Here is a 14,221-nt window from a genome sequence, read left to right on the forward strand (position 1 = left end):
AACAACAACAAAAAATATATATATATACACATATTTTATTAAATTCTCTTAAACTTTCTGGCATTATTTACAAACTTACTGAAATGATCTCAATAACTTTCAATTTAAAATCACAAGTATACATTTTAAATTGGAATCATAAATATAATCTAAGATTTTCTTTTAATATTCCATGTGCTAAATGGTGTTGTTTTTTTTTAAAACAAAACTACAATAATCATTCTCTAAAGTATTTGAAAGGAAAAGGGAGAACTTTAAGCCAAGAATCACCCCTCTTTCCCCAAAAGAAAGTATACTTAGGAGTAGAATTGTTGGGTCATGTGGTAATTCTATGATTTAGCATTTTGAGGAACCAACAAACTGTTGTTCATAATGGTTGCACCATTTTACATTCCTACCAGTGATGTATGAAAAGTTCTAGTTTCTCCAAACCCTCTTCAACACTTGTTATTTTTCACTTTTTAAAAAATTATAGACATCCTAATGGATGTGAAGTAGTATCTTATTATGGTTTTGATTTAGATTTCCCTGATAACTAAATGATATTGAGTATTTTTTCATATGCTTTTTGGCCATTTATCATTTTTTGAGAAATGTCTGCTTAAATCCTGTGCGCATTTTTTAACACATAACTGCCATGTGAGTTGTATTTAACTCATGCTAGTTTTGAGTCCAGGGCCTAGTGAAGCATATGTAACTTAGACATCTCTTCACCTTAGGAGCCGTGAGAACTATTTTTCAAGTTGCATATAACTCATGCACAGAAAACAATAAAAATCAACAAATTTTTCATTAAATTAGGAAGGATCATTTTGTCTTTGAAGTTTTTATTTTATTTTCATAATAAAACTCTGTGGCCCCGGTGAAAAAAATTTTTTTTCTAGTGTGTCAGTCAATGTGTTAAAATTGGATTGTTGGATTTATTCATAATAGCCAAAAGGGGAAACAACTTAAATGTCCATCAACTGAGGAATGGATAAACAAAATATGGTACATCCATACAATGGAATACTGTTTACCCACAAAATGGAATAAAGTCCTGATACTGCTACAGCATGGATGAATCTTTATTTTTTTTTTGAGAACATGGATGAATCTTAAAAACATTATGCAAAGTGAAAGAAACCAGACACAAAAGACTGTGAATTATATGATTCCATTTATATGAAATGTCCAGAAGAGGCAAATCCATAGAAAAAGAAAGCAGATTAGTTTTTGTAAGGGGCTGGAGTGGAGTGGGGAATGAGTGCTTAATGGATACAGGGTTTCTTTTTGGAGTGATGAAATGTTTTGAAATTAGATAGTGGTCATGGTTGTACAACGCTGTGCATGTACTGAAAGCCACTGAATTGCACTTTTTTTTTTTTGAGACAGAGTCTCACTTTGTTGCCCAGGCTAGAGTGAGTGCCATGGCATCAGCCTAGCTCACAGCAACCTCAAACTCCTGGGCTCAACCAATCCTGCTGCCTCGGCCTCCTGAGTAGCTGGAACTACAGGCATGCGCCACCATGCCCGGCTAATTTTTTCTATATATATTAGTCGGCCAATTAATTTATTTCTATTTATAGTAGAGACGGGGTCTCGCTCTTGCTCAGGCTAGTTTCAAACTCCTGACCTTGAGCAATCTGCCTGTCTCAGCCTCCCAGAGTGCTGGGATTACAGGTGTGAGCCACCACGCCCGGCCATGAATTGCACATTTTTAAAATAGTTGAAGCAGTGAATTTTATGTTCTGAGACTTTTACCTCAATTTATAATCAAAAAAACAAAACCCAAGAGAGCACTAATCCCCCTGATCTTCCCATCCTGTAGGGTCCATGTAACTGCTAGAGTCACATTTGGGTAAATATTCTGCTAGAGAAATCTCTCCCCAACTGTAGCTTGAGGTTTCTGGGTAGACGAATTATTTGCTATCCAAAAACCAAGACTGGGACACAGCCTAAGAGCTTCCATGTTTTTATCTGTTATACATATTAAAACTGAACTCTTTTTGAGACAATAGAGAGTTCACAAAAATCCTATGAAGCCAGAGTGACCCAACTCTATTTTACAGTTGAGGAAACTAAGATGTAAAGAAGTGAAGGACTTACTGTTACTATTTTGGTATTGCAACAGTATTGCAGTTAGTTAAATGAGCTCTTATATTTAGAGATGTATACTGAAGAATTTACAAATGAAATGTAATAAATTAGTAATAGCTTTAATAAAATTGAGTGCGATGGTAAAGTTTTGGGGGGTTTATAGATGAAACAAGATTAGCCACGTATTGCTAATCGTTGAAGCTGGTGATGGATACACGGGTGTTCATTATGTTATTCTACTTTTGTGTATGTTTGAAAATTTCCATAATAACAAATTAGAGGTCAAGGAGAGGGCTACAGAACTATTTATAAGAAGCAAAGCTCTGATATTCAAATGCATTTGACTCTAATAGTTCCCCCACTGCCATTTTTATAAACTCCAGTGATAGAATGTGCTGTTTTGGATGTAATAAATTTCCTGTGATAGGAGATAGTCAAACATGGGTCAAGTAGTAGCTTCACAAACTTAAAAAAGTTTCTTCAATTCTCTGGAACCTATGAAATTGGGAGAATGACAGGACAAAATAGCAAAGTGTAAAAATAGAGTACCCTGGGAACAGTTTCTTTTCAGCTCAAAACCCATAGCATAGGTTGCTAATGTTTTTATTGCAAAACTCACCTTCCTTTTCCTGCTGGCCCTCTTTAGTGTAGACTGGTCACTTATAGTTCAACATGTGTTCTTCACGCTCTCCTTTGGGGGCAGGGCTGTGACACCCATGAATGTCTCCCTGTATACGTCTTTTTCTCCTCCTTTTTCATATTGGTCATAGTACCATCTTGGAAGTTTATATCTTGATAGTATACATCTTTTCCTGCTCCTTTGTAATATTTGTCACAGTACCATCTTGATAATTTCCTTATTGGGGTGCTTTCAAAAAGTGCCTTGCAGGATTAAGGAGGATAATTTCCTAGAGATAGGAAGAAAGTCACCTTGGGAGATCTAGGTAATCAGGTCACATGATTGTTGCTCAGACTGTAGGAATTAATTAACTAGGCTGCTGGGCAGGATTAGTTTTAGTAGGAACATATTCCTAGATTTAAAATGGGTTATGAGAGATATAAGCAAATGGGTTATGAGGGATTTTAGTCAAAACCAGGTAAGCAAAGATCACATGACTTGTTCAGCTGATCAGTTAGAGATCATAGCTATTAATACATCGACTTTACTAACATCACACTATCTGAATTGATGTAGCTCAGACTACCTGCCATCTTAAAGGAGTTTAATTGCAGCATGACTGAGGAGGTATTGATTATCATTCCATGATAATAATCTGCTCTATTAAAACCCCAACTAATAATTATGTTCGAGCCTCACATTTTAAGAGGGCCTTGAGTAAACCAGCATGTGACTTGAAAAGAGATTATGGTATTCTGGATCTAGAAGTTATGCCATTTAAGGAAATCTTGAAAAAATTGGAAGTATTTTGCCTGCAGAAGGAAGATAAAGTCCCTCTCTGAATCTGAGTTTCTTCATCCATGAAATAAATTTGGTTAGACTAGATGACATCTGAGATCCCTTTCAGAAATAATATTTTTAATACGGCAAGTTGCCATGTAAAAGAGGAAATGGACTTTGGTGGGCTTTTTCAGGTTTTGTGTTTTGGACGTAGGTTTTTAAATCAATTTAGGGAGAATACCTAAAAGATAATGATCTAATTTTTTTTCAGAAGAATGGGATGCTTTTTTTTTTTTTTGCGTATTTATGGGGGTACAAGTGTTAAGGTTACATATATTACCCATTCCCCCTCCCCCCTCGAGTAAGAGCTTCAGGCTTGTCCATCCCCCAAACGTTGCACATCTTACTCGTTGTGGTTGTATATACTCATCCTCTCCTTCCCCCTCCCATCCTCCTGACACCTGATAAATGTTACTCCTATATGTCCACTTAGGTGTTGATCCGTTAATACCAATTTGCTGGTGAGTACATGTGGTGCTTGTTTTTCCATTCTTGACCTTTTTTTTTTTAATATACTAAACGTATTAAGTGTATCTGTGCTACCTTAGGTAGCAGTTTGTGCTAGATTTTAATAGAAACAAGTGGCAGCAAGTGCTAAAATTAAAATAGATTGTATTAAAAAAGCTTAAAATTGGCCGGCACAGTGGCTCACGCCTATAATCCTAGCACTCTGGGAGGCCGAGGCGGGAGGATCGGATTGCTCAACGTCAGGAGTTCGAAACCAGCCTGAGCAAGAGCAAGACCCCGTCTCTACTAAAAATAGAAAGAAATTAATTGGCCAACTAAAAATATATAGAAAAAATTAGCCAGGCGTGGTGGCACATGCCTGTAGTACCAGCTACTCGGGAGGCTGAGGGAGAAGGGTTGCTTGAGCCCAGGAGTTTGAGGTTGCGGTGAGCTAGGTTGACGCCATGGCACTGTAGCTGGGCAACAGAGGGAGACTCTGTCTCAAAAAAAAAAAGCTTAAATTCAAGCAAATCCTATTTGTTTATATTTTTTTCTATGAATTGACAAATTCAATTTAGTAGCTTAATTTTAAAATCTAGTGTCCCAAAAAGTAGAACAAGAACCAATGGGGAAGAAAATTCAAGGAGGCAGGTGTTATGGTTAAATATCTACAAAGTAACTTATAAAGTTTACAGTGCACCTGTTAAAAATACTACAGAAAGGATTTTTGTATTCTAAAATTCTAAGCCCTTTAATAATGTTAAGATTTCATCATTTTGTTTGTGAGCACAAAGGTAAAGTTTGTTTTGGTATAGAAAAAACTAGAGGGGGAAACAGAATGTTAGTAATAGGCTAACTTTGGAAGTCTGTGGCACAATTCATTGGCACGGAGCTTTTAATTTTTAATTTTTCATACACCATTCATCCCTGTGTATTTACATAGTTTTTTCCCTGAAGCTTGTATTTCTGTTGGGAAGGGAATAATTGCAATGCCCTTTATAATTACTTCACGTACTTAAGTGTTCATTTCCTGTAAGAATTTTGTGCTTTGTGGTAAAAACTCAACTATAGTATTTTTCTTCTCACTCAGCAAACTTACTTCCTGTTTCCTTCTAGTGTCTTTTGTTTTGTTAATAATAACCTAAATACTTTAGTTCAAATTTTTTGTGACCAAAACCAGGAAGAGGCACAGTACTTAAAACTGTGTCTTCTGGCAATTTAAGTTTAACTCAAACTTTTAGTTAATAGCTGTGATTTTAGCTACTTTTAGCAGATTTCAAATATTTTAGTAATGGATCAAATTATTTTCATATAAGTGGTTTTGCAAAGTTCCGTGGATATTAACTCTTTCTAAAAGTTAATTGTATTAGCAGTAAACATTTATATTCCCACTGGCAAAATGTCTTTCATTAATTTTAAAGAAGAGGAAAAATTAAAACATTTTCATTGGCTGAGTATTTGAATAGCTCATTTAAGTCTATTTGTAATAAAAAAAATTCAAATAAAGGTGTAACCAACTTTGTTCTGAATAGTAACTGATATATTTTATGCTTAAAGTATCTTTATTGGAAACTTAGTGCTGTGTTCCATCTAATTTCTTGGTAATATGGCATGCACCTTAAACTTCTGTAGACAACCCAAAATAAGTGAGGCGAAGATCTCAATCAGTGGAGGTTTATTAAGCGAAAGTTTGAGGACTCATCTGGGAAAAGCACAAACCATAGAGCATCTGTGACCTGTGCTCTGCAAAGAGGGATTTGGGAATTCAGTACTTAAGGGGAGAGGGCATACAGAAAGAAAGGGGGAGAGGGGTTGGTGTTGAGGCAAATGGTTGCATTCTTCTGAGACTTTGGTACGCTCAGGAAATCTACATTTTATATAAGATAAGGTGAATGTCTGAAGAGAAAAAGGGAGTAAAGGAAGAATCAATTGTGTAGGTATCCCTGGGTAGGTGGAAGAATGGTTGTGCTTGTCTCTGTTCCTCACCTGGGAAGATAAACCTGTAATCAGCATTATTAGTGTGGAATTGAACAGACTTTAGTTTTAGGAGCTAGACTTGGCTTGCATACCTAAAGTTACAATTGAATGTCCTTGTTTACAGGAGGCCAGCAAAGAATTTCCTTATGAATGATACATGGGGACAGTCCTTGAGGAAGCCTGAGCCTTTTTATCTTCCCTTGGATATCTGGCTAAAGCATAATGGCAGTAACTTCATTTGGAAGAAAGTATTGCATGACTTGACTCTAGGGTTGACCTTACCTTCTGTATGAAGAGTTGAGGGGGTGGACCTGAGATTTTTATTTTCCTTTACAGTATGTACTGATATATTTTTGTGACCTCTCTTACCATTTTTTTTAATTGAGGTTAAGGCCAACTGTTGTGTAAACTTGTCCCCCTCACATTTCCCTCTTCTTTCTGGTTTGGAGGGAAGAGATATTTTTTCCCTTTTCCAAAACGTTGATTCTTTTACATCTTCTCTTGTTCCTGTTTGTTCCTATCTTCCCCAAAGTTATTAGTCCTTAAAAAAGAATTTGTACTCACTGCCTTTCCAGTCTCTTGCCATCCTCCTCTTGTTCCCATCATATTGCAAAAACTTCTTTTTCTGGTAATACTACTACTAATTGCCATCCCAGTGACCATATTCACTGTCCAGTCCTTTTGCTTAGTTTTCAAAAATTGACTATGTTCTTTTCTTGAAACTTCTATTGCCTTGTGTAAATCTACTACCTACTTTTCCTCCTGTGATCCTTGACTCCTTTTCCTTTGTGTAGCCTTTAGACATAAGCATTTTCCCAAAGGTTTTCTTCTTGGTTGTCTGTAATAACTTTTACTGTTCTCCCTTGGTCAGTGCTTTATTTTCGAGGCTCCAAGGTACTCAGATTGAAAGCTACTGATCTAGACTCTTGCAGTGATGTGACTCCTTGGCTCTCTATGGTTGAGATGCTGTGATAGTTAATTAGGTGTCAACTTGACTACGCTATGGGGTGCCCAAACAGTTGGTCAACCATTATTCTGGGTATGTCTATGAGGGTGTTTCTGGGTAAAATAAATATTTGAATTGGTAGACTGGCTAAAGCAGGTTGTCTGCCTAATGTGGGTGGGCCTCATCTAGTTAATTGAAGGTCTGAAGACTGACCGACTCTCTTAAGAGTAAGGGGCAACTCCTCCTGCCTGACTGCCTTCAAGATGGAAGATTGATTTTTTTTTTTTTTTTTTTTTTTTTTGAGACAGTCTCGCTTTGTTGCCCAGGCTAGAGAGAGTGCCATGGCGTCAGCCTAGCTCACAGCAACCTCAAACTCCTGGGCTCAAGCGATCCTCCTGCCTCAGCCTCCCAAGTAGCTGGGACTACAGGCATGCACCACCATGCCCAGCTAATTTTTTCTATATATATTAGTTGGCCAATTAATTTCTTTCTATTTATAGTAGAGACGGGGTCTCGCTCTTACTCAGGCTGGTTTCGAACTCCTGACCTTGAGCCATCTGCCGGCCTCGGGCCCCCCAGAGTGCTAGGATTACAGGTGTGAGCCACCGCGCCTGGCCTTGATTTTTCCCCCCCTCTGCCTTTGGACTTAAACTGAAGCATCAGGTCTTCTGGGTTTTCAGCCTGCCAACTTGGACTGGAACTATATCATTGGCTCTCCTGTGTCTGTTACTTGTCAACTGCAAATCTTAGAGCTTATCAGCTTCATAATTGGATAGAGCAATTTTGTATATAAATATAGATATAGTTAGATAGGTATAGAGAGATGTTCTGTGCCCCACAGGGACAGTCCCTTATGTATCTCTCAGCCTCCCAAAGAGACTATCTCCTATTGATGGAGCTTGGCCTGAGATTCCCTTGGCTGAGATGTTGCTCTTTTAGTGATCCTAATGGGTGCTGACAGCAATTAGCCGAGAGAAAGATTTCCCCGTAAAAAATTACAGAAATTAATGAATGGTCCCTAAATCCATGTACCTAGCTTTGGAATAGAATGTTTCTGGAAGAGAACATTTCTAGATGTTGACCTGAACATCTACATGGATTTCCAAACACAACATATTTATTAAAGAACTTTGTATCTTCCCCTACAAATTTCTTCTTTCTTTGTTCCATATGTTAGCTAATGCCATTAGCAATTTTTTCTTACCGATTATCATGTCTCTTTCATTCATTAAAAAATGTGTGAGGATATACAATATGAGTATTGCAAACATTATTTGCAGACATCACCGTTAAAGAACTTTTGGGCTAGAAGGAGGAGACAAGATGTGAATATATATAAATATAGTACAAATTAGAAAGCCTTGAGGGCTACATAAGAAAAATATGCAAGATCAATGGAAAAAAGATGAAAAGAGAAAAGAGATGATTTGATGCTTAGATTGTTTGTGTGGAGTTTGCTGGTGGGATGGGACTATGAGTTAAGGGAATAGATGTAAAAAATATATATGTATATATTGTTTGTTTGTTCCAGAAAGAGTAGATGGAAAAAATGCAGAAATGTTCATGTAAGAGGTGAAATACTGTAGCAGCCTAGCTGTTATTTACCCTTTGAGATAACTTTTCAACTTCTATTTTTACCTTAATGTATGATGAGAGAATTAGTTATCATAATCTGTTTCTGTCACTGTTAATTCAAACTCATAACCTGCTTGAAAAGAAAGACCAAGTTCATGAGGGGTACTGCAAAAAATACAACTTTTTTTTTATTTAAAAAAAATCTAAAAATGCCACTGAGGGCTGGTGCGATGGCTCATGCCTGCCTGTAATCCTAGCACTCTAGGAGGCAGAGGAGAGAGGATTGCTCAAGGTCAGGAGTTAGAAACCAGCCTGAGCAAGAGGAGACCCAGTCTCTGCTAAAAATAGAAAGAAATTGATTGACTAGCTAAAAATATAGAGAGAAAAAAATTAGCTGGGCATGGCGGCGCATGCCTAGAGTCCCAGCTACTTGGGAGGCTAAGGCAAAAGGATTGCTTGATCCCAGGAGTTTGAGGTTGCAGTGAGCTAGGCTGATGCGGATGGCACTCTAGCCCAGGCAACAGAGTGAGACTTTATTTAAAAAAAAAAAAAAAAAATGCCACTGAGAAGATTCAGAATCTGTTTTTAAAATCAGTAAAACAAGAATAGAGTTCATCATGGAAAGACAATTGTTGGATCAAGCAGTACTTCAGGTTTTCTACAACATTACTCTCACAAAGATCACAGTGTTGTTTTTAAGGTTTTTTAAAGAGACTTTTTTGAAAGAGAGATTGGCATAGTGATTAATCATGAGACAAGAAAGCTGGGCTGCCTGGGTTGAAATTCAAATCTGCCTTTATTAGCTATATGACTTTATGTGTGTTAATTAACTTCTTTGTGCCTCATATTTTTTCATTTGTAAGATGGGAATAATAATAATACCTACCTAGTAGAGCTTTTTTTTTTTATTTTTTGAAACAGTCTTACTCTATTGCCAGGGCTAGAGTGGCATCAGCCTAGCTCACAGCAACCTCAAACTCCTGGGCTCAAGCAATCCTTCCGCCTCAGCCTCCCAAGTAGCTGGGACTACAGGCATGTGCCACCATGCCCAGCTGATTTTTTCTATACATATTTTTTAGTTGGCCAATTAATTTCTTTCTATTTTTAGTAGAGATGGGGTCTTGCTCTTGCTCAGGCTGATTTCTGACTCCTGACCTTGAGTGATCCTCCCTCCTCAGCCTCCCAGAGTGCTAGGATTACAGGCGTAAGCCACCACACTCTAATAGAGCTTTTTGATAAATAAATATATAAATGAATGAATGCCTGTAAATTTCTTCTAGTAGACCCTGATAGATAGTAAATGCTGAGTAATTGCTAGATATTTTTTAAATAATAATAAATAGAAAAGTTTATTTTACAGAATCAAATACTAATGAAAATTACTGCTACTCATTTTAGAAAGTTGTTGAAGGAACTTCATAGTGTCTTATATTCTTTAAATTTTATGAGATTTCTGTGGCACATTCATTGATTATATGTATGTGAATTTTAACTTGTTTTTAGAAGGAGCAAAAGATTCAACAAATGGAACTAATGATTGAGTACCGTCTAAACTGGAAGCAAAGTTCTACAAAAGTACAGAATTCAACAAAATTCTGTTCTTGTACTCAAAGAGCTTACACATTAGGACAAATATAAAGCAGTATCTAATGATATCATTTTTGGTTCAGACTAAACACTTAGAAGTGCTAGGGGGGCAGAATTGTTTCATACTGAGTAATCATAAAGGGCAGGTGAAGTGGCATTCAGTTGGGCCTTAAAATAGATTTTTGGCATGTGTTGTGAGGGCAAGTTAAGAGGAAGACATTTCAGGCAAAGAGAAAGCTTCAGAGGCAGGATAGCTTGATTTGTGTTTTACAGGAACAGGATATGATTCAAACACATTGGAACATAGAAATCTTTTCAGAAGTTCTGGGAAATAAAGTTGGATTATATTGTGGCAGACTTGGAGTGTAAAATTAGAGGATTTGCTAGGAAATATCAAATCCCATTCTTTAGAGTATTATAGTCTATTTGCTACAGTGCTTGTTCTGTAACACAAATTAATTGATATGTGATTGGTAACTATGGGATTGATGTCAGTATAATGGGGAAGTAGCATATGCAGGCAAACAATCTTTGCCTGCTTATTAACGTTTTGAAGGAAACAGGAGCAAACTTTATTACAATTTAAGAGAAGGCTTTTAGCAATACAAGAAGATGTTAAGAAAATCTCTGAAAAATCCCATAGAAGTGTCCTTTTTTAGTGAAAATGAGTGGTTTCAAGAACAGTTCCACATACCTCAGTATTAAGTTGTGTGGTGAAACAGCAAGTGCAGACAGTAACTATGAAGACATTTCCCTTTGAATTAAGAACTTTTTCTGTTTGTTTGGTGAAGAAATCTGTATTCTGTGTTGTACTTTTAATGTCCTAGTGATTGGTCTTGACTGGAAGCAAGTTCCCTGAAGAACTCATGTATCAAATGAGGAAGCAAGATCCCCAGAGTTTTAGGTTTCAAAGGATTGAAGACATAATGCTAGGTGCAAATGCAAGTGGACATTTAACTGTGCATGTACTTTGTACAAGGACTTGTTATTTGTTTTAGTTAGGGATTTGGTTACAGAGTTGATTGACCTTTTAAAATTTTTTTTTAAATCTCTCTCTCTCTCCTTTTTTTTTTTTTTTTTTAATAAAAGGGGTCTCGCTGTGTTGCCAGTCTAGCCTCTAACATCTGAGCTCAAGAGATCCTCCTGCCTTAGCTTCCTAAAGTGCTGGAATCACAGGCATGTACTACTTTGCCTGGCCCTGAATTTTTTTTTATTTCTTATTTTATAGACAGGGTCTTGTTCTTTTGCCCAGGCTGGAGTACAATGGCACAATTATAGCTCATTGTAACCTTGAATTCCTGGGCTCAAGCAATCTTCCTGTGTCATCCTCCCAAGTAACAGGGACTACAGGCCCACGTCACCACGCCTGGCTAATTTTTTAAGTTTTTGCAGAGACAGGGTCTCACTATGTTGACCAGGTTGGAGTGTGATGGCACAATCATGGCTCACTGCAACCTTGAATTCCTGGCCTCAACCAATCTTCTTGCCTTGGCCTCCCAAGTGCTGGGATTACAGGTGTGAACCACTGAGCCCAGCCCCAATTTTAATTTTAAAGGAAATTTACATTTGAAATTTGTGCCAAATCAGGTATTTTTACACAGTATGTCAAAACACCTCTAAATGGACTCTGCTGTTTGGCTGACTGTGCTTGGAGGGAATTGACCTCCTTAAATGTTGCAAACAAATTTTGACCAGACATAAATTTAGCTTTTGAGGGACTGTCAGTATGTTTGTGTGAGTTTATCATCATAGAAAATGCCCACTCACTCCTAAAACTCATTCTCTTACCAGCTACTTTCTTGGAATTTGGGGCCTTAAGTTGAATAGGTAGAATTCCTGGTTTATTAGAGGAGTCCCAAATGTGCTTATCTCTTCATTTTCTTAACACAGAAGATAGTCCTTTAATTTCATTTAGCTGCTAACTTTCTGAAGCGTTCATTTCAGAAATATTTTGAATGGAAAGGTCGTTAGCATTACATTCTTACTGACTAATATAGCTTGTTTCTACTTTTGAGCAAGTAAAACCAGTGAACTTAAAATAAGGTTTAGTTGGTATTACTTTTACAAAGATAGAAATCCATAATTTAAAACTTTGTTATTGATATGATTTATTTACCTCCATAGCTATGTACATATTTTCATTAAAATGTGTCTGTGTTGTGCTTTTAAAAGTGAAAGATTCTTTAAAAATATTGTATAAAATATTCACTTGTAAAATAAAAACACTTTTTTAATTACAGAAAGACCCAAATGGGACCAGTAGTTTGCCAACTGTAAGTTCTCTTCTACAAGAAATCGATGTACAGAACGAGGAGGTGGCAGCTTTTTGTCAGTCCATTACAAAGTAAGGCATTTTTCTTTATAAATTACAGATTCTTTAAGTTAAATGCTCATTTAAAAAATTTACTTGGAAAATGAGTTTTGTGCTAATAGTTCTAAAATTTTAAAAATTTTAATTATTTTCTTGTGGCTAAAATTTTAAGTCAAATAGTTAATGGGTACATTAACACAAACTACAATTGAACAATCCTTACCTGCTAGGGTTCTGAATATTTACAGGAAATAATTGAGGTCAGACTGCAGACTTCTGACACTATATTAACCGTTGAAATTATGGCTTACATGTAAGTTTTGGTACACTCAGAAAGTGCCTACTTTTGTTTTAGAGAGACTTAATTTTGACATAAATTTTCAAGCATTCAAATTACTGTCCTAGTTATTTAAAAGGTGATATAACAGATAAGATTAGAAGAGTAAATATATTTTCTGAAGATTAGAAAAATGCATTTCTTAAATATTTTCTCAATTTTAAATGTGTCTAATATTCATTATAGATGAAGAAACTGAGACTCAGAGAAATAACAAAGTTTGCTTGACTAGTCAGCAACAGAGCCAGGTTTCCTTTGCCTCTGGTTAAAAGTGTTTTCTTTCCATTGTGTCACTGTATACGTCAGGACTTCTGTTATAAATGCTAGAAACCCATATTGAAATTAAATCAAGAAGGGTCATTTACTGGTTCAGAAACCTATATAGCAGAAAGAGGAAGGATGAATCAGAAGAGTTCAGTAACAGCAAGATCCAGGAATTCACACTCCTCCCTTCTACACTCCTTTCTCATTCCTTTTCTTTTCCTCCTCCTTCCTCACTTTTCTTCCCCTGCTTTCCCTTCATGCATGTTAGCTTCATTGTCTTATGTTGTAGATGGGGCTTTAGAAGACAGAAAATTAAGCCACTGTAACTTTGACTTCATATTCTAATGGTCTCATTAGCAGAAAGGAAAAGGAGTCCTCTTAGCCAGCCAGATAGAAAACTCTCACAGAAGCAGAGTGGAACAACAAACATTGTGGCCAAGAGGATGAGATCTGTTATCTAAAGAAGGGAAAGTAGATCACCACTGGGAGATTTATTCCAAATCTAGCATTTTCTTCAGTGTAGTACGCTTTGAGCATAATAGGATTTGGCGTTCCCAGATCATTTTTGATTATATGCACCACTGTAATGTTATGGTACTTACTAATATTTAACTAGATTTTCTGGATCATTGGTAATGTTATATTAAAACTCTGTCTTCCTTTATGTTACTTTTTAACCAGCATTTCTTTTCTTCAGAATACCTTAAGGGGAAAAATATCAGGAGAGCCATTTTGTTTTTGGCCAAAGTTTTTCCTTAACTGAATTTTGTAGCATATGTTTTTCAGGAGACATTTAAAATAGAAGGGACATTAGGTGACTTAATATGCAAATTAAATGTATTGCAAATTATCTATGCCTTTAGGCCATTATACCATTGTGTATGTGTGTTGAGGGGGGGTTAATGATTTGGAAATAATATTACCTTAATGGTTTGGAAATAATCTGTTATGTATTTGTTTAGTTATTTTACTTTTTTCCCAAAGAAGCCTTGTATATTTTCTGTTAGGCTGTGTTGACTAACTGCTGCAGGTTGAAAAATTAGGTTTGCCGTGGTCTGCCTTTTTTTTCCCCATTTGAATCTAACATTATTTACACAAACCCTGCCACTAAATGAAAATGGTTATTTACACACACACACACACACACACACACACACACACACACACACACACACACACAGGCTTATGTAATATGAAATCCCAATGGACTAAAGAGAGAACGAGTTCTTTTTGTAATTT

At 36.4% G+C, this 14,221-nt stretch overlaps 1 protein-coding gene across 2 annotated transcripts in view; it reads left to right on the forward strand.

Moving 5' to 3' along the window:
• Positions 1-14,221, forward strand: part of PIK3C2A (phosphatidylinositol-4-phosphate 3-kinase catalytic subunit type 2 alpha) — a 106,626-nt gene that overhangs the window by 28,038 nt on the left and 64,367 nt on the right. For both annotated transcript variants that reach the window (XM_012780671.2, XM_012780672.2), the window contains exon 3: positions 12,311-12,414. In XM_012780671.2, the coding sequence (XP_012636125.2) occupies positions 12,311-12,414 (104 nt within the window). The remainder of the gene's footprint in view (positions 1-12,310; positions 12,415-14,221) is intronic.

This window comes from Microcebus murinus, chromosome 4, assembly GCF_040939455.1.
Source record: "Microcebus murinus isolate Inina chromosome 4, M.murinus_Inina_mat1.0, whole genome shotgun sequence".
NCBI classification, from domain to species: Eukaryota; Metazoa; Chordata; class Mammalia; order Primates; family Cheirogaleidae; genus Microcebus; species Microcebus murinus.